Consider the following 24,167-nt stretch of genomic DNA (forward strand, 5'->3'; position numbering starts at 1 on the left):
TTCTTTCAATTTAAGAGAGAGTATCCTACACGTATTCTGACTGAATTCAAATACATTCGCATTATGCTTCAGATAGTCAGCTGTGATTCAATTCACAGTGTGCCTTAGAATCAGTGATCAAATAGCTAAATAAAACCTCCTTTTCTACATTAAATGGAGCACAATCCTGAATTGAAGACACCTGTAGGATTTTTGGCCTGTTAATTACGGGCAGAAATGTTCGTGTACCTGCCCTAGTTTTTGGACTTCATGTATTTTGAAGCTCAATGTTGTCCCCCTGATATGACACTTTAAGAGAGTCTCATCCAATTTCAAATGAGGCTGTTCCTAAGATAATCTTAATGTAATCATGTGTATAAGTTGATATGAATCCTATATTCTGGTTATTCAGAAGAGACCAATCAAATCTTCTGCTATGAATCAACCTTTCTCACAGTCGACCAAGTCGGCCAAGCAGATGAAGAGTGGATTGAGGTCAGAGGTTGTCTTCAACTGCAAAATAATGCTAATATTCTTTTTGAAACAACAAACTGAACGAACAATTATATCTAGATGTGCATATGCACAACATGAGGCAAAGAACTATGTATATAGGTGATCATTTATTTCCCATTATTGTACTTCACACCTCGGCCAACCCTAGGGTTTTAATAACTTGTAAGATAGTGGGTCGAGCTTTATTCATTCAATTGCAGTCTTTTTCACTAGAGCTGTCCAGGTGAGGATTAAGTAGAACATTTAAATCCATGCAAATCAATAGTGGACCTTTCTCTGTGGTAGTTTTGGTAAAAATGTCACAAATATCTCTCGGATGTCAATATTTGGGTCAGCATCCCCTTTCGTCTACCACTGATTTCTTTTTTTTTTTTTTTTTTACAAAGGGTCGCAGCCATCTAATAGAGGTCATTTGAGTCTACAGTCTAGTACAAAATAGTTTAATTGTGCGGGAATCAGATGATCTGCATAAGAGGAATATGTTTCTTGTAAGAGATTTCTCTATTTTATCAAGAAAACTCACACCTTTCTGGGCTATGCTTTGAAACAATGTGCATCCTGTTAGCATTGCATACAGGCAGGCATATTTGGATAATGAATTGGGTGGGTGCCTTTAACCTCTACATACCCTCTGCTAGACATGGCTGTGCCATACCCCTGGTCCATCTCCCAACACTCCTATCCCAAACCACTAAGCCCATCATCCTGTCTTCTCCCAAACTCCGAGGAATCAGCCTCATCTTAGCCACATGGATTGCAGTCACTTGGGTAGTTCGCACAACCCCATACAACTCCTAATTTAACTAAACCACACACTGGAAAAAAGTGAGTAGTGAAGAACAGAGACAAATAGATTAATCTATGTCTGCAAAACTCTGAGTGTCACTCGACATACATCCATTTTGTATTTTTTTGTAAACATCTATCTGAGAAACTTGAAAATGCCTTCTTTTAGAGATGAGTGATAAACAGGTGTTCATCACTGCCCTTTGCTGTTTCCAAGCCACCAAAAACCCACAAACTATTTCTATGAAGTTGATTTTCATGATCTAGTTTTGCTGCTAAATGAGAGGACTTAGCCTCCTGCTGTTCTAGTTGTTTGTTTTAGCTATAAGAGTTCTCTTCAAATATTGTGGTTCTTTTGTTTGCCATGTTCATCTATTTAATCATTTTACAGACTTTAACTCGTCACTTCAAGTTAGGTGCCTTGGCAGCCAGATGTTCACAACAGCGGTGTAGATTGTTGTCAGTGTAGGTTCTTGGGTGCTAATTCATGCCTGATGTGATATGTCATTACCAGAAACTGTAGATGGGGAAATTAATGTTACTGAATTTAGCTGTCCTCTTGAATTTCTTGAATTCATGTGATATTTCATAATGATTGAAGTAAAAATATTGGCAGAGGTATTCCATTACAATGAAGTGTCTTTTTCCCATAATATTGCTCAGCGTTTGCTCTCCGCTTGTTCTCCTCAAGATGTAGATGTGTGCTTAATGGTGGAGCAATAATAATTCCAAAATTCTGAGTCAGAACTATCATCCATGAGGTCCATAGGGGACTTCTCCTGATGAATCTGCAAGCAAACAAGACTCCTTAAGGATCTCCTTTGTTCTTGAGAGCTAACACAATGTCTCTGATGGGGGAATCTTCGTGTGAGGCCCCTATATGGGCTTGAACTAGGAAGTACGTTTTTTGACCATCTCTTTTTCATGTGCCATTCCCATATGTTACTTGGGATGCACAACACGTTCCTTCCCTTATATGCTTCATGGGTATGTGTTCCTGGAGGGTCAGCTGAATGCCAGGAACCTTTGCCGTATTATGTGAAGTGCAAACAAAGATTGGGTCTGAAGTTGTATCTCAGATTAAATATGATTCTCTGAGCCCAGATTCTAAGGCTCCAGGTTATGTGGATGAGATTGCTGGTAAAGTATGTGAGGTCTTTCTTCCCTGATGTCTAACTTCATAGAATGGAACTTGTCAGATTTGTAAAATTAGAGCCCATCTCAAAAAACTGTCCTTCATCTCAAAGTTTCTCTGGCCTTGTTCTTCACCTGCAATATGTGAATAAGCCTCATTTAAGATTTCCGTTATCTGAAAGAGCAGCTGACTAGGTATTAAAACATTATCTTTCAAGATCGTATTGTTTTCAACTGTTCAAGTGTTCCTACATGAGTCACTGCCACAGCAATTTGCAGTTCAAGTTCCATCACTAGTTCAGTCAAAAATTACAGATAGCCATTAGCTGCTCTCTCTGCATTGTGAGCTTTAATGCGAGGGAAGCCCATACCACACCAAAATCCTGTGCACACATATATGGTAAGAACAAGTCAATACAATTGTTGACGTAAGCAATATGTACAGAGTTCTTGAGTGTAGCTGAAAGTTCTTTATTGTGGTGAAAAACGCAACCAGCTGTCACGTATTTCGTCAGGGAAAAGTAGTCCCTCTACTCTTCAGGACTGTGTTGAGTTACTTGACCTTGGTAACGTCCCAGGGCCGGTGATAATTCCAACCTGGCAGGGCACACTTATTGCAATTAGGAATTCAAAGCACTAAACTTGGAGCGTCTGTCAGAGTGATGCCACGTATGTGGAAAGCCAGTGATAATTCCAACCCGGCTATCCTGATGCGTATTCACTGATGAATTGTGAATAGATCGTGGTGATCTTAGTTTCAAATATCACAAATTGCAGGTGCCGTGAGTAAGGGATACGTCGAGTCTGATTCCAAATCGATTATGAATATTAGGAGTGCTATGTTCAAACGGGTAGAGTCTGGGTCCTAATGACGGTGTAGTCAAGGCAAAGCACGGGTGTGTGCTCCCAAAGTCGTTTTTATGGAAGAGTAATTGTGTGTCCTTGTGGCACCAGTTTCATCATAGGAGTGTGCTCAAGCAACAGGTAATTGAGAAAACAACTGCAAATAATTCTGGTTGGTATATCCAAACCATGAACCCCCTGAGCTCTGTTGCTGGCCTCCTCAATCTCATCATTAAGCTCATTCGCCCAAGACCCCACCAGTTTCCTACTATAAGCAGCTGAGGCTGCTCACTATGTTAACAAGAAAAAAGCAAACAGACAGCTGGAGATTGAGCAGGGTAACTGTATGAGCTGACGAGTAGGCAGGCAGGTCAGAAAAGTAAGCAGAAGACACTATACAGCTGGACAGGGGTCCTACTCTGAAAGTCATTCCAGACTCAGGGAGGCCATTAAAGCGGGCTGGCTTGGTCTTGCTTAGGTTATATGGGCTGAGGGCCAGGATCCAGCCACATAAAAGGACGGCCATGACAAAACAACATTATCCCCTGCTAAGTTCTGCAAAATCTGCAACAAATGAAACAACCGAGAGGTTAGCATCAGCAGTCAGTGGATCACCAGGTCACTCAGGAGCATCTTGGAACACCCCTCAGCAGAAAGGCCAGCCAGTAAAGGAAGTTAGGTATGGAAAGCGGCCACCTATGGAGGCTGGGACAGCCAACGACCTGCCATTTTTCCATTTCATCCAGCAACATGGATTGAGTATGACCATTATACATGGTCTGGCTGTGCTGTAATTATTAGAAATGGTGGAATGGATTATCTATAGTACCTGTTGAGACAGCTATTGTCAGCCTTCGAAGTACCAGCGATTGCACTGAATAAAGGTTCTAGTATGGCACTCAAACAACTCAATATGGTTAGAGCTGCAGAACCAGTTGCACCGGAGGGGAAGCACATAGGTATGATAATTAATTGTAAATAGATTGGGAAATTTCTTGGCACTCTATCCACATAAACATCTAGAGAGTTTACAAAGTATACGTGGACCACAACTTGATTGATTTCCTAAGAGAGCACCTTATAAAAGGCAGCAAGCAATACAAGTGTGTTTACTATTTGGAATTTCAAAATTAAGACAAGGCCAGTTGATGCGAGTGCTGCCCTGAAGCCTGCTTGAAACAAGCAGATACTTTTTTCAATTTAAAAAACTCATTCTGATAGCTCAAGATGAACTTTGAAAATAGTTGTTTTGCTTGGTATTCAGTGAGATTAACTGGCATATGTGTACATGATCACCATTTAAACTGCTTTAGAAACGGTCAGTGGATAGACTGATCACAGTTGGACTTTTTGTAGGATGTATACACACCAAGATGTAAAGGGCTGCAATAGATAATTAAGGGAGAGATTTGCAGTAAGGGTCAATGACCCTTACTCCGTTTTATCTGAGGCACAGACTCAGGTTCAGGTTTGGTCCTACACATTTGTATAACAAACTTAGCACATGTCTAAATATGAGCAACCCTAATGGTTAACAATTTGATCCTTTCCCAAAAGTCAATAATGTATTATGCAGTAAAGGCTTGGAATGGACTGCAATCTCTGGTTGTTTGCCATAGGGCAGTACAGCATCTGTGGATGAACTTTGGATCACACGTGCCCTTAACAAGTAAATATTCACCCTTATTAATCATTCTCGATAGCCTAAGGCTCTGCCCCATACCACCACCAGCACAAAAAAGCAGAACTATGGAGTAACTGTCAGTTTAGAATGATCTTTCCTCTAATAGTTACTGCTTTTATGAAAGGCAACACATTTAAAATGTTATTGCTCTGCGAGATCTATCACTCATTTAAACAAATCACTGATTGGAAAATTGATCACTAGTACTGGCACAGCTGAACATTTGCTATGTAGTAGACACATCGCAACCCTCAACATTAATCAAATGAAAGAAATATATCCCTAACAAACTCACAGTAATGGTTCTCTACCGGATCCCAGTAAAAACCAAGAAAAAAATTCAAAGTGTTCCATACTATACAGAAAACATCTGGAACCAGGGCCGGGATGCATCAATACATTATCAGCCTCCTACATTCTAGCAAAACATATTAATTTTCTTGTACATAGTGCTTAATGGTGCAGTTTGTAAGTGTTTGGATAACAGATGCAACACTTGATCAGCTCATTGGTACTCACTTTATTAAACTAAGAAGAATGGAAGGCCATTTGTTACAACAATCCTCATCAGGTGTTAGGAGTCACTGCCTCAACCACTGAGCCATCTTGCTAGCTTGTAGGTCTGTTATCAATCAAGGCCCAAACCTCCTGATAACCAAGACTGAAAATGTGGTCAGATGCTTGAGACATAATGAGGCAGGAGAATTTATTTGGCCAAATTACCTACTTTTCAGTAAATGTCTCATATCACTGAGAAAATAAACGTAAGACATATTAAAAGAAATCGTAAAATAGAAGTCCTTCAGCTTGATGTGAGGCCTCATTGACTATATCCACTGCCAACTCAATTTTATATCCAGCACAATGTACTGCTTAGCATAGATAGCCCTCTGAACTGGACAAAGGAGAAAATATACCCAGATGCATAATACTGCAATAAATAAATACACGTATTGCAAGATATAAACCATCTTCGAAGAGTACATTTCAAGTACTCACAATCTTTATTGACATGAATTGCAGCCAATCAAATGATAATTGAAATGCCTTTTGTTAGACCTGGCATCTTTGGCGTGGTTTACCACTATCTTTTCGCCTCTACCTCCTGTATTTTTTGATGCTGTGCTGGATTTCGTTTTTGCTGGTTTAGATGCTTTGGGCACTTTGCCACTGCTGTTCGGTGTCTAAGTGCAAGTGCTCCCTATGTAAATTGTTATTGTGATTGGTTATCCATGATTGGCATATTTGTGTCACCAAGAAGTCCCTAGTAAAGTGCACTGAGTGTGCCAGGGCTGGTGATAACAAATGCTACTAGTGGGCCTGCAGCACTGATTGTGCCACCCACATGAGTAGCCCTAAAATGGTGTCTCAGGCCTGCCACCGCAGTGCCTGTGTGCAGTCTGTGAACTGCCATGTCCTCCTAGCCAGTGTCCCTACTGACCAGGCCTAACCCTTCCCTTTCTGTACATATTGGTCACCCCTAAGGAAGGCCCAAGGTACCCCCTTGGGCAGGGTGCAGAGTGTGTGAAAGGTAGAGTATGTACTTGTGCAGGTGACATGCTCTGGTAGTGAATTACAGCCATTTTCGTTTTTCACTATTGTGAGCTACACGTCTTCACTTTTGGTAGCCGGCTCTATGCACACACTATAGCAGGGTTTTTGGACCCTGAAAAGAAACTTTTTACACTCAGGCTATCATGGCTATCATGGGGAATGCTGGCTACAGTCGCTCCCAGCATATCTTCCCATAGGAGCAAGATAGGACATAAAAGTCTGGTATCCCTGAACTCAGAATTTAATAACACATCTTTTAGGAAAGGTTGTTTTTAAATCCTGTGTTTGAGAACAGCACTTTTAGAAAGTTGCTGTTCCCTTGTCTGACCTTTCTGTGTGCCTTGGCGTGTTTGTGAATTGACGGTCTGGTTTGAGAGTGACAGAGGCTGGGAGCCCCCAGGAGGCTGGCTGAGTCGGCCCTAGGCTGAATGACTGCATCTGCATCTTGAGTGGTGGGAGGGGATAGCACCTGGGCCTGAATAGGGCTGTGCCTGCCTTCCACAATGCTGTTTCCACCCCCTGCTGGGCGGCTGACGACCCTGCCCCTCTCCCTGAAAGGAAAGGAGAGGCCAGGAAAACAAAGTGAACAAGGAACACCCAGAACTGGTTCCGACCGGGCTCAGAGCCCTCCTGCACAAAGGGGTCAAAGACTGTTAGGGGTATAAGTACAGGACCCCTGACTACAGAAAATTAGATGATCCTGGAATCAAGAAGGAACCTCTGCCATGGAGAAAGCTGAAACTGAAGAAGGAAGACTGTCCTGATGTTGCTCTGCTGGACTGACCTGCTGTTGCTTTGCTGCCAAGAAGTGGGGAAGGACTTTGCTTTGTGCTGTGTCCCCTTGCTTGAAGGAATCTGCAAGGGCCTGAGATGAGCTGGCTCCCTGTTAAGAAGACCCAGGAAGAAAAGGACTTCACCCCCAGCTTCCCTGAACTCTGCTGGGAGAGTTCTGTCCTTCCTAGAGTGCTTGAGCCAGTTGTGGTGCCTCTGGAAGTTGTACCTGTGTTGGAAAGCCGGAAACCAAGCTTTTAAAGACTTTCGGCAAGTTCTGTCGCATCGCGCGCTTGCGGAGTTCATCCCCGTCAGTGCGAGGAAATTCCTGCTGCTATGAAGGCGGAGATTGTCGCAGCGCCTGTTGCCACTGCCAGAGTCATTGCATCCTTTGTTTGCGGGACGCACCAGTCTGGTGCGGGAAGAATACCATCACTGTGAGTATAGTCGCAGAGCCTGTCGTCACTGAGTGAGATCGTCGCACCGCTTGCTTGCGGACAGCATCAAGTCACTGAGAGAATCGTCGCAGAGCCATCGCATCGAGGAGCTGCGAGAGGAAGATCGCCGCTGGACCGCTCATCGTTGCCCCGGAGATGGTCGCAGTCCCCAAAGATCATCGCATCGTGCCTTTGCAAGCTTTTTCACTACGGAACCTCCGCACCGGAATCCATACAAGGTATTGCATCCCTCCCCATACAGACCGGAGTCACCGCAACACACCGGCTACATCCAACGGGGTTGTCGCATCGCCCCCCCAAGGTCTCAGGAGTGACGCATCGCTTGTTTTCCACCGCACCAACTTTGTCGCATTTAAAGGTACTGTTGGCTAAACGTGACGCAACTGTGAACTTTTGACGCAACTGTGGATTAGTTTATCGCAACTTTAAGAACTCTTTTGAAACCATAATCTTGAACTGTGTGTGTTGGATATTTTTCATTTTGGTCTCGTGTAGTTTAAATTAAATACCTTTATTTTTCTAAACTGTTGTGAAGTCAGTTTGTGGTGTTTTCACTGTGTTACTCTAAGTGTTGGTACAAATACTTTACACATTGCCCTTGATAAGCCTTGACTGCTCGTGCCAAGCTACCAAGGGGGTGAGCAGGGGTTATCTCAGAGGGTTTACTCCTTACCCTGACTAGAAGCAAGGGTCCCTATTTGGACAATGGTACCTACCTCTGCCAACTAGAGACCCCCAGTTCTAACACCTTTTGACTGCAAGTTTACAAGCTTGGCGAGGAGATGTGACCCAACGGCTAGAGCTGCCAACTTTGGAACTGGGGAGCCAGGTCCAAATCCCAGCCTCGGTTCAACATACTGTGATTCTGGGCAAATCGCCTAACCTCCTTATACCCTAAAAACATGTGTAACTTCTGGGGTTTCATGTAAAAATGATCAGGTATTTGTGTGAAGCATTCTGGTGCCCTTGGGCCAAGTCAACGCTATACACAGCTTTAAAAATAAAACAGTTAAAATATGCATCAAACTCCCACAATAAATCCCTGCATAATATATTCAACATTTGATGGAATGATAAATCTGCCAACAAGCTGTAGTTTCGGAGCTTAAAGACTCCAACTGGATATTCCTGAACAGTTTCACACATACCAATGATCAAAAACATTTGGGTTTCTTCTCAACCATCCTGAATTAACTTAAAAAGTTACAGAATAATGTATCTTGATTGGTTCCATTACTTAAATCTCATACCTGGGGTCTTTCTGGAACTGGTGAAGCAGCTGCAGAATCAGCTGACAAAACCTCAGCAGAGCTGCTAGTCTCCGCCTTGTCCTTAGGCCGGCGCCCTGGCCCCTTCGGATGTGGAGTACGATCTACCTTCTGCGGTGTTCGTGTTGTTTTCACCTGGCCTTTGGTGACTGCCCCCACAACTGGGACAGACTTCTTGGGTTCCTTAGTTTCCTTTGGAGTTCTTCGTTTTGGGGGCATCACACAAATCTCAGATTTTGACTGGAAAAAGGTAGCAAATGTCCAGCCAGCAACAAAGTAGTTCCTCAGTATTTCTCAATTTTGGTTAGCTGCTATCAATTGACACTGTCGTAAATAGTTAAATCCTTTGTGGTGGCAGTTCCAAATACACACCTTTAGGACTTTTGTGTACACATATTTAAGGCAGTAAAATGAGTAACCTCAATCTCAAAAGAGAGCAAAATAAAATTGATATAGTTAGCTGAATAAATTGCTTTGGTAACGGGGACTGGCATTTCATGTACACCCTGGCTTGCCTTTCTTTGAGGTATAAGAAATAGTGATAGTCCAATCCTGGGTTTGGGTCTGGAGCTTCATCAGCATATATTGTTTAGTAGTATTACAAAGTGGATCCCTTGTTCGATTCGGAATCAGATACCAGATGAGTTTAAATCTGTAATGCAGGAATAGAAAATAAAGAAAGTCATTATATTCAAATGCAAGATATGGATTGTCACCAACATTGCTATCTACTCTCCAAGGCTTTGGAATGGCTGTTGTATTATATTCTAAGCTGCGTAGAAACATTTGTTTTAAATTAAATTTAAATCCGAATGTCTTATTGCATCATGTATCGAGAATGTGGTCCAAACAGCTCACTCTTAGAATACAAATTAAAATGCACAATGTTTTGTCAGAAAAACATTCCCTAAGTGCAACTGGTATACCCGGACATGCTATGTGTGCTCTACTACTGGACTCACGCTGCATCTCAGTGATGAAGCTCAACAAGAACACAATTGGTCTGGGGTTGCCTGATCTCCCATTCAGCGGGTCTGTGGCCAACCAGTTTGCACTGGACTATTGCTACTGGAGATGGACCAAGTCTAATTTACATACGGCTGAACTCTGGAGTAGCAAGTGTGAAAAACAAACAATGGACTGGAATGGGTAATCAAGCTAGTGCCAATGACTGGGACTTTTGCAAGCATTTGCTGTTCTCTATAATGGAATATTGGGCCCTATTCATGTAGGGAAATCTACATGTGTAGATCTCTGCACACATAGCTTTCCGACTACACCATGATGGAAATGCTGGAAGCTATTCACCAGGCATATATATATACACCCTCTAGGAGCATGTACTTCCACCCACTTACATAAAAGGGGAAGTTCTTTGACTGAAATTCTGACTGTAAAGTTACTAATAGTAGTGAATGTATCAAATGAAAAAAATCGAATTATGTATGGTTTCATTTTTCTTTGCTGAAAAGTCATCAGTGCTTTAAAACGAATGTACACCATATCTGATTTGGGGCTATGGACCATTTTAAATGTCTAAGCAACAACTTGCATCACTCTTCCCTTGACGTACCTTAGGACAAACCACTTGACAATGATCTCATGCCATTCATGAGTAAAGGAGGGCATGCGATCCCAGGGGAAAACCTTATGTCAACTCTGCAGCAGGTCTCACTGAAGAGGAGACTACTGACCACACCTGAAGACTCCTCAAACAACACTTCCCAGCTGGCCAGCAGGCTCCTTCCTAGGGATCTCCTAGCTAAAAATCCATATATGCTAATCCTGGCAATGCAGGAATCAAATGCACCACCCATCATTCTAGAAGTTTATGGGTGGTCTGTTGGACGTGCCCCTCAGGACCCCCTGTTGTTTCTGAATTACATTAAGTTGGCATTAGGACTTTGCACACTTTAGCACTTCTAACTTGCTTTTGCTCACTCCTTAAAACATGGTCAAATTGGCTTAGTCCCTAGTAAAGGGCCTATAATTTATTAGTAATATATAAATGGCCTATAAATTAAATGTTACTACTGGGCCGGCAGCACCTATTGTGCCAACCACCCTAGTAGCCCTTAAAACGTGTCTCAGCCCTACCATTGCACCCTGCACGCAGTTTTAAAACTGGCAATTCAACTTAGCTAAATAAACTATTTCCAGGCCTAAACATTCATTTTTAATACAGTTAAACCACCCCTAAGGTAGGCCCTAAACAGCCCTCAGGGCAGGGTGTATTGTATTTCAAAAGTGGGACATGCACTTTGAGGTTTTAAATGTCCTGTAGTAAAAAAACGTTGTGTTTCAGTACTGCAAGGCCTGCCTCTCCCATAGGATAACATTGAGTTACCTTATTACATTTAATAAGTGCTAGCTTTTGTGAACAGGTAGGAATCTGATTATTACTTTCCAAAGAACTGTAATTTAAAAAATCTTCTTTAGTGGCAAATTCAGATTTTAAGTCGCACTTCTGAAAATGCCACATTTAGAAAGTTAAACCAAAGGCGATGATGGACGGAGGGTTGAGCATTGCAAACACTCATCCTCAGTCAACTGATCTGGGTTTAATCCATCATTGTTCTTTAGCTCAATCCACCACCCCAGTTCAGACATGGCTATATGCAAACCAGTCTGACCCTGTGCTTCATGGGAACAGTCCAGCCTTAACGGCCAAGCCATGTGTTCCCTAGACCAGAAACAAGCATCCGGGGACCGGTTTCAGGCTCACAGCTCTCATCAGCCAGGTTATCTTGAATCCAGTGGCAAAGTGAGCAAGGGACCCATGTCTGGGCATACCCTGCCAACTTAGAGCTAACAAAGCAAAACCAAAGGGGATGGTGGACGGAGTGTTGAACATTGCAAGCACTCACCCCAGTCAACTGATCTGGGTTTAATCCATCATTATTCTTTAGCTCACTCCGCCACCCCAGTTCAGAGATGGCCATATGCAAATCAGTCTGACCCTTTTCTTTTTCAATTAAGTAGATCACGTTACTGCAGTAGCAGTAACGTGATCTACTTAATTGAATGTACATGCAAAAAACAGTACAAATAAATGACTACCCGCAAGGTAAAGCAACGAATTTGTGAACACCGCGGCACTATCCGCTGCAAGAAAAGTGCGACCAGGCTAACAGATCACTTTATAGAGAACAATCATACACCTAACGACATGGTATGGACAATCACTGAACAGATATCTCCTGGACCCAACTTACAGAAACGTCTGTATGAAAAGTAACAAAGATGGGTCTACAGACTATCTACACATATCAATGGATTAAATGATAGCATACCATGGGCGAATGTTCTTTAAAAACCTGCATCAAAAAAACGTTGTGACACTTCCTCTTTACCAATTTATACCCAGCCCTAAGATCCCATGGGCTTATCCCCCAAAAAACTCTGTAACCCAACCCCCCCCCCTTTTTTTACCTCTATCTGGCCCAGTTTCACACAATGAGCCGTACCCCGGTTTATTGACTTTTTTGACCTACTGCCTGAGATAACACCGCTTTACTGAATAAGCAAAAGTTACTATAACCCCCCCTTTTGTGGTCATCAATCGAGGGAACGTGATCGTTTTTAAATCCTCCACTCGTGTCTAATTATCAGTCTTTCTACGAAAGACACATCACCAATAACTAGCGCTTGACTGCTCCATTGCGATCTAAAATGTAGTATTAATCCCTATCGTAATGTCAACTGTTTTACCAAACACGGCAGCGTCTCCATAGTAACACCCCCGCGTGTGCCTCACAGGCTTCCGTACCAAGGCTCCGGGAAGCGCGTGACGTCATTACACTGAGGAGACCACGCCCACCCCGACCGCGATGGCGGCAGTCTTAACCCGGTTTGTTACTCGCTCTCACTACGGGCGCATGGAGGGGCTGACTAGGTAAACGGCTTGACTATCCACTCGAAAACTGTAAGTAGAACTCTGCTGTCACCGGGTGAAACGCGAACCCTTCCATTTCTTTTTCCAAACCTTTCCAGTACCCTTGAGTAGACAACCCGGTACTAAGCCTTTTCTCCCTTTCCATTGCAGAATATGTTTTTCAACAGTGGCCTCCCTTCCCTCTAATCCCGTGCAGCCTAATGACCCTTAATTAGGAGTAAGCACTTCTTTAAACATACTGTGTGTTACATGTCGTGTTTGTTTTGTACTGTCTTGTTTGGATCATGATGAAGCAATAGCACGTCGGTATTCCTGTCACTTATAAGGATATGATTGTTGCATAGTCACTCACCTATAATTAATGGATGCGAGTGACAAAAGAATCACAGATCGTTTCTCACCAAGCACACAACCATTGATAGGTGTGCCAGGAAGCCACACTGGCTGTATTGCGCCAATACGTTGTTTTCCATGTATTTGAGCAGCACAACGCACTTAAATAGTTCGCATTAATTCAGTGTGGGATGACTCACAGAGACAAGAGATTTCGTCACTTCACTACGTTGCAGGCACGTAACGAGTTTTCTTGTGACTTATACTCTTTTTCTTTACAGGTCTTTTTTATTCCTAGCTTAACCACCCTCGGGTTACAGTTCCATTCGCCCTGTAACCATTTTTGTTACTAGGGAACAAAGGAATGCAGGTATGGCAAGGCGTTAGTGTACCCTGACCACCCATTTCCTTTCTTGGTCCTGAAGAAAAACCGGCATTTTCCATTACGGTTTGAAACACGTAGACCTTCCACTTATATTACAGATACAATATTAGGTTTAATTATGACCAAGTGTATCTACACACACTTTTTTAATATTGTCCAGTAGTCTTAAGAATAGAATTTTTCACCTATAAGTCATACCAGGACAATTTTTAACACACTTACTTTTTTCTTGCACTCATCACTCATATACCAGCTCCACTGTATTCCAGGTGTCGCAGCACACCTTGATGGCACTCGGCTGTCAAGGTGGCCCCGCTGATGAAGCATGTCACCGACCAGGTCGGTGAGTGAGGGGTTTATTAAAACCAAAGAAGGACTTTCTTCTTTTTCTCATTAGAAAACCATCCCACCAAAATCGCTTCTTGAGCTTTTTTTCTGGTGGTACTCCTCCTTTCTGTTATATAGATACCTAGCCTAGGGGATCAGGAGTACTTTTCCGTCCACTCCGGTGGATAAAATCCCTTTACTCTCTCCATTTGTTTATTGTGTACATTGTAGATAATATCCTTGTAGTGACTGCAGCAGAAGCCCCGTTTTGGGAGCAGCTCACTTCTTGGGAAGAGGCATCATGTGGGTGTGTCTTATCTTATCAGTGTTCTTCTGATCTAATGATTGATGCCCTTGGTGTGTGCTACAAGGAGTTACAGCGATGAATGGTAGAGGTATTGAGCCAGTTGGTGATGAAGGACCAAATGAGATACTTTTCGTCACAGTTCCAGGTTACAAAAGGTTCCGCTGAAAGTGAACATGAGTTCTCTTTCCAGGCCTTTCATGGAGTACACCTAATTTATACGCTCATGCTTGGATTCAAACACTCTTCTGTCAATTAGATGAGCTGATGCACACCGCAAAACCCCTGAGGCTTGTAATGCGGTGTCAGTCTGTGTAGTTACATTAGACATTTGCCACAAAAGGCCTCAAGAATACTTGATAATGGTATTGCAGCTCGTTGTCTAAATCTATCCATTCTGAGGGATACAAAATCTTCAAAACAGCACAATCAGGGGGCAGGGGTTGAGATTAGTCTTACTGAATCACAGTTTTCAGGTACCCCATTCATTACAAAGCAGGCACAGAACGCTGGAAACAATCTCTGGAACCATAAATAACATGTTTATTCCCAGTTGCCATCTTACTACTGGTTGGTAACACCAAGTCTGTGGCGAATGAATTTAGAAACTGTTTCTTCCTGGCTCTTGAGAAGTTGTGAGCCTCAAGACATCTGTAATAGATGTTTTTTTAAACTGTTCCTATTCATTTTTGGTTTTTCAACAACACGAAAGAAACTCAGCACCTTGCAGTGTGGCATTAATTATGTGCTACATGCACATACATTCCCGGGCGAATTACAATGGAGCACCATTCAACAAATACATGGAAATGCAGTCCAAGTGATAGAGTACCCTCACAGCCTCCTCCTCCCCCCTGCATGGCTTTGGGCACTTCCCCATGTGATTTGCATGATTCCTCCTCCCTCGGGGCATTACCTCTTCCTGCCTGGGCCATAGGGCATCTTAGGGGCTCCCATTCTAAGCCATAGTGGTCTCGCCATGGTTCCTACATTCTTTGAAATTTGCTTGGGCAGCCCCTTGCACTGTAGAGCACCCGCTCAGCCTCCATGCAATTTGTCATGCTGTGGTGATTACATGTTTCTTTAATTGCCAATGGAACTGTTTTATGTAATAGAACCTTACGTTGTGTGTTCTGCAGATCATAGAATGTTGTAAGAACATATTGCTGTTATCTGGATGGACGTTGTGGCCCAAATGCTGAAGCCTTCGTGTGCATATCTTTACTAATGACTGCAAGCAGGCATCGTCTCTTGAACACGCATTCTTGACTGTTTGACTGTTTGACTGTGGCATTGCTATTCACTTCACCGTTCACTTATTGTGGCATTTGTGAAGGCTAATTTTGAGTCAGTCGTCACTGGAGGCAGCGCGTTGCAATTCTGTCGACAAGCATTATTGTTGTTTGAAAATCTTCCTTCAACGCTTACCGGATTTCTGTGCAGTCGCGCTCATCCATTCAAATCATGCATTGGTGAAGCGTCTACAAAGCTCGAAGCGCGTTCACATGATTCTGCTGACAATGCCCCTATGTCATTGATCGTCATTACGTTCACGTATTGCGGCCATCTTGAGGTTGACTTGGCAACACAATCACTGAAACGAAGAGCGTTTTCTCGGCGAATTTCTTCACTACAAAGTCCATTTTCTGGTATTCTTTTCACCAATTTCTAGCGCATTTTACGTGAAGTATAAACTGTTTTAACAGCACCAACAGAAGTTATAGTTTAATTTTCAAATTGTTTTCTTTTGCAAGTGCATGCAGCACACGATTCATTCTTGAAGCTACTGGTATATCGTTTTTTTAATATCGTTTTTCTTGAAGACAGTTTCTATTATTTTTTTTTTACCACTTCTCTTCTTCTGACTTTTAATATTAAATGTAAAGATGTCAATTGAAGCAACAGCTTCGAGATCCAACCCCACAGGAGACGCCAATGCAACCAGAGACATTCATTTTCAGAATTTACAAATTAATTCTCCAAAAGAGTTTTTATCTATTCCTGGTGAACCAGTTGTAGCATGGTTGAACTGGAAGGTGTATTTTTTAAATTATATAGCTAATCTGGAGGATGTAAATGGTGTATTCTCGCCTGAAAGAAAAAAAAGAATGTTGTTATATTCTTTAGGACCTGAGGGTTTACGTATATTCAATGAAATGCATAAACATCAAACTGCTTATGGAGATTTAGATGTATTTAAGGCGGCAATTGTAGACCTTGATGATCATTTTTCCCCTGCAGTGTGCATTGCTGTTACCAGACATTCTTTTTCCCACAGGAAACAACAAAAACACGAATCTATCAAGGAATATGTCTCTAGTTTGAAGAAATTGGCTGCAAAATGTAAATTTGCATAGTTGCACGATGATTTGATTCAAGATCAAATTGTGATGTATACTAAGAATAGAACTCTCCAAGAGAATTTGTGGGTGGAAGGTGAAGGTTGTTTAAAAGACATCATAGCTTTCGTAAAAAAGACAGAACTGTCCGAGCGTTGTGCTAAAGTCACTCTTTCGCAAGATAAGAAGAGTGCGGATGAGGTGGTTGGGAAGGTTGTAGAAAAGAAAAGTTTCTATAGCAGTCAAAAAAAATCGAGAAAAAGAAACCTACTAACTTTGAGAGGAAAAAGTTGGAGGGTAGGGAACAGAAATCGTTCAGCAATGTAGTGTTACAGATGGGGCAGTTATGCACATTCTGCCACTTATGAAAGATGCCCGGCCTTGTCTGCAAAGTGTTTGGAGTGAGGTCTAATTGGTCACTTTTCAAGAGTTTGCAATCGCAAGTCTAAACAAAAACCTAAAGGGAAAGTAGCGTGTGTGCATGAAGAGAGTGAGAATAATTCTTTGTCATCGGAAAGTGAGTCACAGGTTAACCTTATTAAAAGGAAAAACATAGTTATGAATATTTCAGGTTCTTCCTCTTCTTAACCTTTGTGTTTGGTTTCAGTTGGTTGCATTATCATTCAGTTGGCTGCAGATTCAGGGTCCCCTTTTACTATTATTTCGCAAGATGTTTGGAAGAGTCAATTTATTGACAAAATAGGACCTTGGTTAGAAACCAATGACGTGTCCACTGAAAACTACACAGGCAATTATATTGACTTTTTGGGTTTTAGAACCTTGATCGTTCGTTTTAAAGAAAGGAAAGCCATTGGTAAGTTGTACGTAGCCAGAGTTGGTCCATCTGTGTTAGGGTGGAAGGACCAGAAATTGTTAGATATCATTCTTAATCCTAATAGTAAAGAGCAAGTTTTAGTTTCCTGTGAATCTGAGGATACCAAGAAGTGGGTGCTAAAAGAATTTCCTGAGGTATTCACAAGTCATATGGGAAAGTTGAAAGGTTTTACCCATCAGATTCGTTTGAAAGAAGGTGCAATCCCGAGAATTCACAAAGCAAGGAACATACCGTTCCTAATACGAGATGAGGTTAAGGGAGACCTTGACAAAATGCTAGCAAATAAGGTCATAGAGCCTGTTGAAGCAGCTGAGTGGGTTTCGCCATTGGTCGTAGCCCGAAAATCCAATGGCAAGGCCCGCTTGTGTGTTGACTTAAGGTATTTGAATGATAACATTTTGGTGGACCAATTTCCCCTTCCTAGGATTGATGAAATGCTTTCTTTAACACGTAATGCAAAATGCTTCTCCACACTTGACCTTTCAGCCGCATATCATCAGGTGGTGTTGGATAAGAACAGTAGACATCTTACATCATTCTGTACACCTTTTGTCTGTTTCAGGTTTAAGTGAATGCCTTTTGGGTTAGCACCGGCCGCTGCAGTGTTTCAGCGGTTGATGTCTAATTTGTTCAGTCATATTCCTGAAGTTGTCTTTCTCCAAGACAATATAATTATCATGGGCAGAGACAAAAGTCACCATGATACCATTCTTAGAGAGGTCTTAGAGATTCTCAAGAGCAATGGATTGGTGGCGGAAGGTACTAAGTGTAAGTTCTCAGAGAAGTCTTACACATACCTAGGACATGAGATTGGGACGTTTGGCATTAAACCCAAGACTGAGCTAGTTGAGGCCATTCTCAAAGCAACTGCACCTAAGTCTAAAGACGATCTACGATCTTTCTTGGGGTTAGCGGAGTTTTATGCAAAATTTGTTAATAATTTTTCCCAAAAGACGTATGAAATGCGTCTTTTGATGAAAAATAAGGTGACATTTGAATGGAGTGAAGTGTGTCAACAGGCGTTTGAAAACATAAAAAGAGATATTGCGCAGGCACCTTCGTTACAAGGTTTTGATCCTCATGCTTCCTCTATCATTACAACAGATGCGAGTGCCACTGGTATTGGGGGTGTTCTTACACAATTGTCCGGTGATGGCAATGAAGTAATTGTAGCTTTTGCCTCTCGTTCTTTATCTCCTGCAGAGGAAAAGTATTCTGTTATAGAACGAGAGGCATTGGCGTGTGTATGGGCCATGGAGCACTTTAGGAAATTTGTGTGGGGGAAGAAATTTTTGCTCAGATCTGATCATAAACCTCTGACTAAACTTCTCACCACAGAAGGTCTTTCCAGGGCTTCCGCTAGAATTGCTAGATTGTCAATGAGGTTACAAGATTTTTTTTATAATGTACAATATGTTCCAGGTGCTAAAAATGTAATAGCGGATTTTCTGAGTAGATTTTTGCTACCACTTAAAGAGATAGACAATGATCCATGGAAGGATTATTGTGTAGCTAGGGTGTTTGATGACATTCCTGGCCTTTCTAAGAAAACATGGGAGGAAGAATACGAGAAAGATGAAACTTTGCATTTAGTAAAGCATAAAATCGCTAACGGATGGTCTAGTGAAGCGAAATCCGGTCCGAAACTGAGGCCATTTTGGGAGGTGCGGGATGAAATGAGTTTGGAAATGGACTGGGTTTGCAGGGGAGGAAGAATTGTACCACCTTCTGGCATTAGAGATAGAATTATTGACATAGGCCACGAGGGACATCCAGGAATCTCTCGCACAAAAGCAACATAAATGTTTTGTATTAGTGGCCAAGAATTGGTGTGGATATAGAAAGGAAGGTACGTACATGTATCAGTTGTGAATGTGCAGACAAGACGCAGAAGACTCTAAACCCTCCTTTATCTTCTCTAGGTTGCCCAAATTTGCCTTGGGAATGTGTTGCATTGGATATTCTAGGACCTGTAACTTGGCAAGATGGTTCTTGTAAGTACATTTTGGTACTTGTTGATCTGTTTTCAAGATGGTTGGAAATTGAAATAGTTATGACAGTGAGCACAAAGGTTGTGATTTGTTTTCTAGAAAAGTGTTTTTGAGGGAATGTTTTCCAGCCTCAATTTTGACAGATAATGGCGTTCAGTTTAAATCTGATATAATGAAAACATTTTTGAACAATATTGGTATTGAACAAAAATTTACGGCACTTTATCATCCTAGGGGTAATTCTGTTGTTGAGAGTGTAAATAGAGTTATAAAGGGAGTTTTGCAATTAGCGAAGAGAGCGAATAAGAATTTTGAGGATGAACTCAACAAACTCATCTGGTCTTACAGGATAACTTTGCATGAAACGGTTGGTGAATGTCCTTTTGGTTTAATGCGAGGAAGATTTCCTCATTGTAAAATCAATCCCGGCTGGATGAGTAGAAGCAAAAGGTACGAATGGGATGTTGATCAAGTTAAGCAGTCCATTAGTGTTTCCCAGGCGAAAAACAAAGAATTCTTTGATAGCAAACATGGTACTGAAGAAGTTTCAGTGAGAGTTGGACAATGGGCCAGGATCAAACTGGGAAAAAAATCAGGGAAATTGGAAGCTAGATTTTCTAATCCTAAATTGATCACCAAAGTGAAGAAAAATACTGTTCAATTCGAGGACGGAAGCATACATCACATGAGTCGTATAGCTTTATCTAAAACAGGTGTTGATTCAGAGAACAGGAAGGATGATTGTAGAGATTATTGGTGGTTAGATGCTTTGTCAAATTTGGAGGGAGAAGGTGTGCAGGGTGTTGCAGAGTCTTCTCAATGTGTAGCTATGCCTGGTATCAGTTCTTCACATCTTGAAAGGGCCACTGGTATTCCTGACTTATCTGTTCCCGACAGCAGCACAATGGGTTGTGTTATCTCTGCTTCTGTTACCTCCGCTTGTGGTTCCACACAAGTACCAGAAACTCCTGCAGTAGAGGTTTCTCCTGATCCAGCTGCAGTTGAGTTACAGAATGCTGGAGTTATTAAGTCTAGAAGCTTTGGAAGATCTATTCGTATTCCAAGTAAATTTAATGATTTTGTGCGTTTGTAACTTTGTGATTATTTTGTTTTTCTTCAGTAATAAAGAAGGGGGATGTGTGGTGATTACATGTTTCTTTAATTGCCAATGAAACTGTATTATGTAAAAGAACCTTACGTTGTGTGTTCTGCAGATCATAGAATGTTGTAAGATCATATTGCTGTTACCTGTCTAATCTGCTGCATGCACTTTTCTTCCTATGAACTAACTTCAATAAATACCTAAGAACAACTTCTTTGTATCCTGTCTTCAAAAGAGGTCACTACACATGCCAATCACCAATTGACTCATTTTAGGAGGGGTGGGACTTTCCCATACCTTGGCTATGTATTGCTGTGCCATGGCAAATCCCATCAGAAGAGAAGCTGTTTCCAGGGCAACTCCACATAGTTCGGAAATCCTAAAACAAAAAATTGTGGGTGCACGGGATCTGCCTCCCCCCTCCCCCCCAAACTCCCCCCCCCCCCCCCACACCTCCCCCAGGATGGAAGTCGTCTCCGAGGGCACTTCCATTCAGTCTGTTTGTATCCTGGGGCATTCCCATATTGTGTTGAAGAGGGAACCCACCCCCTCTCCACATCTCAGACAATTAGGGGTCTGTACTCTTTCCACCTAAGAAATTCTGTTTTCGGTTTGGCCGTCAAGTAATGGTCTAAAAATATATTGAGTAGCACTAGACATTTGAACATCAGCACACCACCTACTTGGACAGCGCAGTGCCACCAAATGCCTACCTGCTTCAGATTATAAATTTAAAAAAATCCTTTGTCTCTTACATATTACAAATGTATGTCCTTGTCACCAATGTACTGCTGTGATCACACATTTTCCTGTTTCTCTACAAGGAATTCAGGAACACCGTAGTGCATGACCTGTTACCTTCAGGTTTTGATGACATCTGTGAAGTCTGCCAGAACATGCTGCTGGTAGCTGGCAGTGTGATTAACGTTGCGAATCAAGAAGCACTTTTAGGGCCGTCCGCTCCTAAAATACTTTAAGTAATATTCCAATTACATCTATTGACACAACTTAATCAGTGCTCCTGCTTCGTGTCAAACAGAAATATGTAAGCACATTTTACCAAAGCACCATTCACATCCACTCTACACGCAGCTCAGCTCTTGGTAACAGGTGACACAAAAGCTGAGCGCATTACTACACATCTAATGACCTTCATTTACTCCCTTTGCAGGCTACAATTCACTTTAGATTCTGCTTCACCAAGCAACCGAATACCAGCATGTATACAGGGCAACTGCTGAAGGCTCCTGCAATCTCAGGAGCAAATTTGCATCCCAGAAGAAAATACACTGCCAAAAACCTCCGAATTAAGCATTTATATGCCAACCTCTAATGAAGCAGAATTTTCTGCATGCTCAAGAAAATAATGAAAATGTACCAGTTTACAACCTAAGAAAGACTTAAATTACCCCCCTCTGGATGTGGAAGTCCTATTCTTGTCATTGTAATATCCCTTCCTCCATGTTATTGTTTTTTAAAAACACATAATTGCTTCTAGGAAGGTATGTGCTTGTAATTAAAACATTGAAGAAGTATAATTTTTTTCTAGCCAACATCATAAATACCTGCCACCAAAAGCAAGTTGTGCCAAGTGATGTGACTGCATGTGCCAACCTAACCTACCTTGTCCCTGTGAGAAATGTTGGTGCATTGGTATTAATAAACCAGCAACTGTGCCATGTGGGACTATTTATGATGTCCATCTGAAAGTACTTTTTGTTTAAAGCCTTATATACATTGCTTTATATGGCATCCAACCCCTTATGTACCTAATGCAGAGAGCTAGCAACATGGCTCAGTGAATTAACGGCTCGTCGCTGACAAGCGTGATGGTCTGAAGTTCAAACATTCACTTCCTGGCTTAGCCAACTCAGACTTCCATTCCTCCAAAGATTGATACGTTGAGGATTATAAACGGGTCAATAGGGAAACCTGTTATTTCAACCCTAGCAGAGAGCCTGCAGCATAGGCTCAAATACCACCAGCAAAATAACAGTTGTGTCCTCAATATTCAAATATATGTATTGCTTATGAGTAAAGCGACAATTTAGATTTAATTATTAATTTGGGGTCGATGGTAGTCCACCAGAAGTAATAAAATCACTAATCCGTTAGGTACAGACAAAGGTTTCAATACATTAAACCTGAGCATAAGCCCTGGTAGCTATGGCTGTGGCTCACTGGTTAGAAGCGTCAGACCCGGAAGCAGAGGTTGGCCCAGGACCAGGGTTCAATTCCCGACGCGGCAGGGTCTTGGGCTCAATGTCGGCGGACTTGATAATTCTCGCCTCAGTGCCTACTCTAACCATGGGTTCCACTCTGCAACTCTGGGCAATAGCTTGCTTAATCTCCACAACGGCCCCTTCAGTGCTGGGGATGCCTGGCTTCACCTTGGGGGTGCCCAGGAGGGACCATCTCACAGGGATAGCCAGGAAGGGTTCCCCAGCGGTATACAGCGCCAGGACACTCCGAGATGGAGTCACAGTGCGCTTTACAAGTATACATTTACATTTACATTGACAAGACAGGCTTAATTTAAAGGAAATGTGTAAAGCACTTAGAAGTGCCAAATCAGATTGAAAAACAAACCTTGACAACACTCAATAAAAATCTGTTAGACCTGTTAGCCTTAGGGTGGTCTTCCTCCAAAACCTTTGCCTACTTACCTCCATTGTTGTGCTGAAATTCGTTTTAATTAGTCTCAGGATTATAACACTAGAGTGTTAAAGTGCACAAAGTGTGTGTGACCACTCCCCTAAACATGGTTTGACTGACTCATACCTGATTGGCATATTTAATTTACTTGAACACCCCTTGTAGAGTGGTATACCATATATACAGGGCCTGTAAATTCAATGCTACTAGTGGGCCTGCAGCACTTATTGCGCCACCCACTTAAGCAGCACCTTAAAACATGTCCCAGGCATGCCATTGCAGCTTTAAACAACCAGTTCCACTTAGCAACATAACCCACTAGCCAAGCCTTAAACTCTCAATTTATAATCGATAGGTCACCCTTAAGGTAAACAGTAAGAATGGTTTTTAAATGTCAATCTTGAATGGGCGCACGGCCTATATGGAAGCACTAAATATAAAGGTATGTGGTGCAACTGGGTGAGTGGAAAAACCATATAACCACCCAATGGAGATGTCAGCAAGCTGAACAAGTCCTATAATTACTGAAGAGACGTACCCTATGCACACACTCAGTAATGTTCTAAACGTTGGTCAATGTATACATTCCTAATGGTTGGACAATTATGCAGAGAAACAGTAGTAGTAAACAGTAATATCAAATGAATATAATAACGAGATAGAGTCCTAGTGTCCTTGTTTAATTTTCAAAGCTTCACAACAACCAGCCGACACGTGTTTCATCGCATCACGCAAATCTTCAGGGCTCTAGGTGGCTGTGTTTAAGCCTAAAGGTCGCTCTTCCGGTGATACTTCCGACCCGGAAGGGCCCAAGACTCAAAGCGAAATGCGCTTGTGAAGTCACCCGGGAGATGTTGTATAACAGAAGTTAGGCAGGTATCTTCCGTATCCAGTAGGTTCGTCGTATGTTGCCCGAGCGATAGAGGTAGCTCACCCGGAACACGGCGACCCGGGAGCAGCGCGTTTTCATGTACTTCTAAATACAATCTCATATTACGAAAGCATAGA

The 24,167-nt window shown here is 42.1% G+C and overlaps 1 protein-coding gene across 1 annotated transcript in view; it reads right to left on the reverse strand.

The window, feature by feature from the left end:
• Positions 1-24,167, reverse strand: part of DYNC1I1 (dynein cytoplasmic 1 intermediate chain 1) — a 1,862,117-nt gene that overhangs the window by 1,796,393 nt on the left and 41,557 nt on the right. The window contains exon 2 of the mRNA XM_086941928.1: positions 8,976-9,645. Coding sequence (XP_086798054.1) covers positions 8,976-9,212 — 237 coding nt within the window. The 5' untranslated portion in view covers positions 9,213-9,645. The remainder of the gene's footprint in view (positions 1-8,975; positions 9,646-24,167) is intronic.

The sequence above is a fragment of the Lissotriton vulgaris genome, chromosome 10, assembly GCF_964263255.1.
Source record: "Lissotriton vulgaris chromosome 10, aLisVul1.2, whole genome shotgun sequence".
Lineage (NCBI taxonomy): Eukaryota > Metazoa > Chordata > Amphibia > Caudata > Salamandridae > Lissotriton > Lissotriton vulgaris.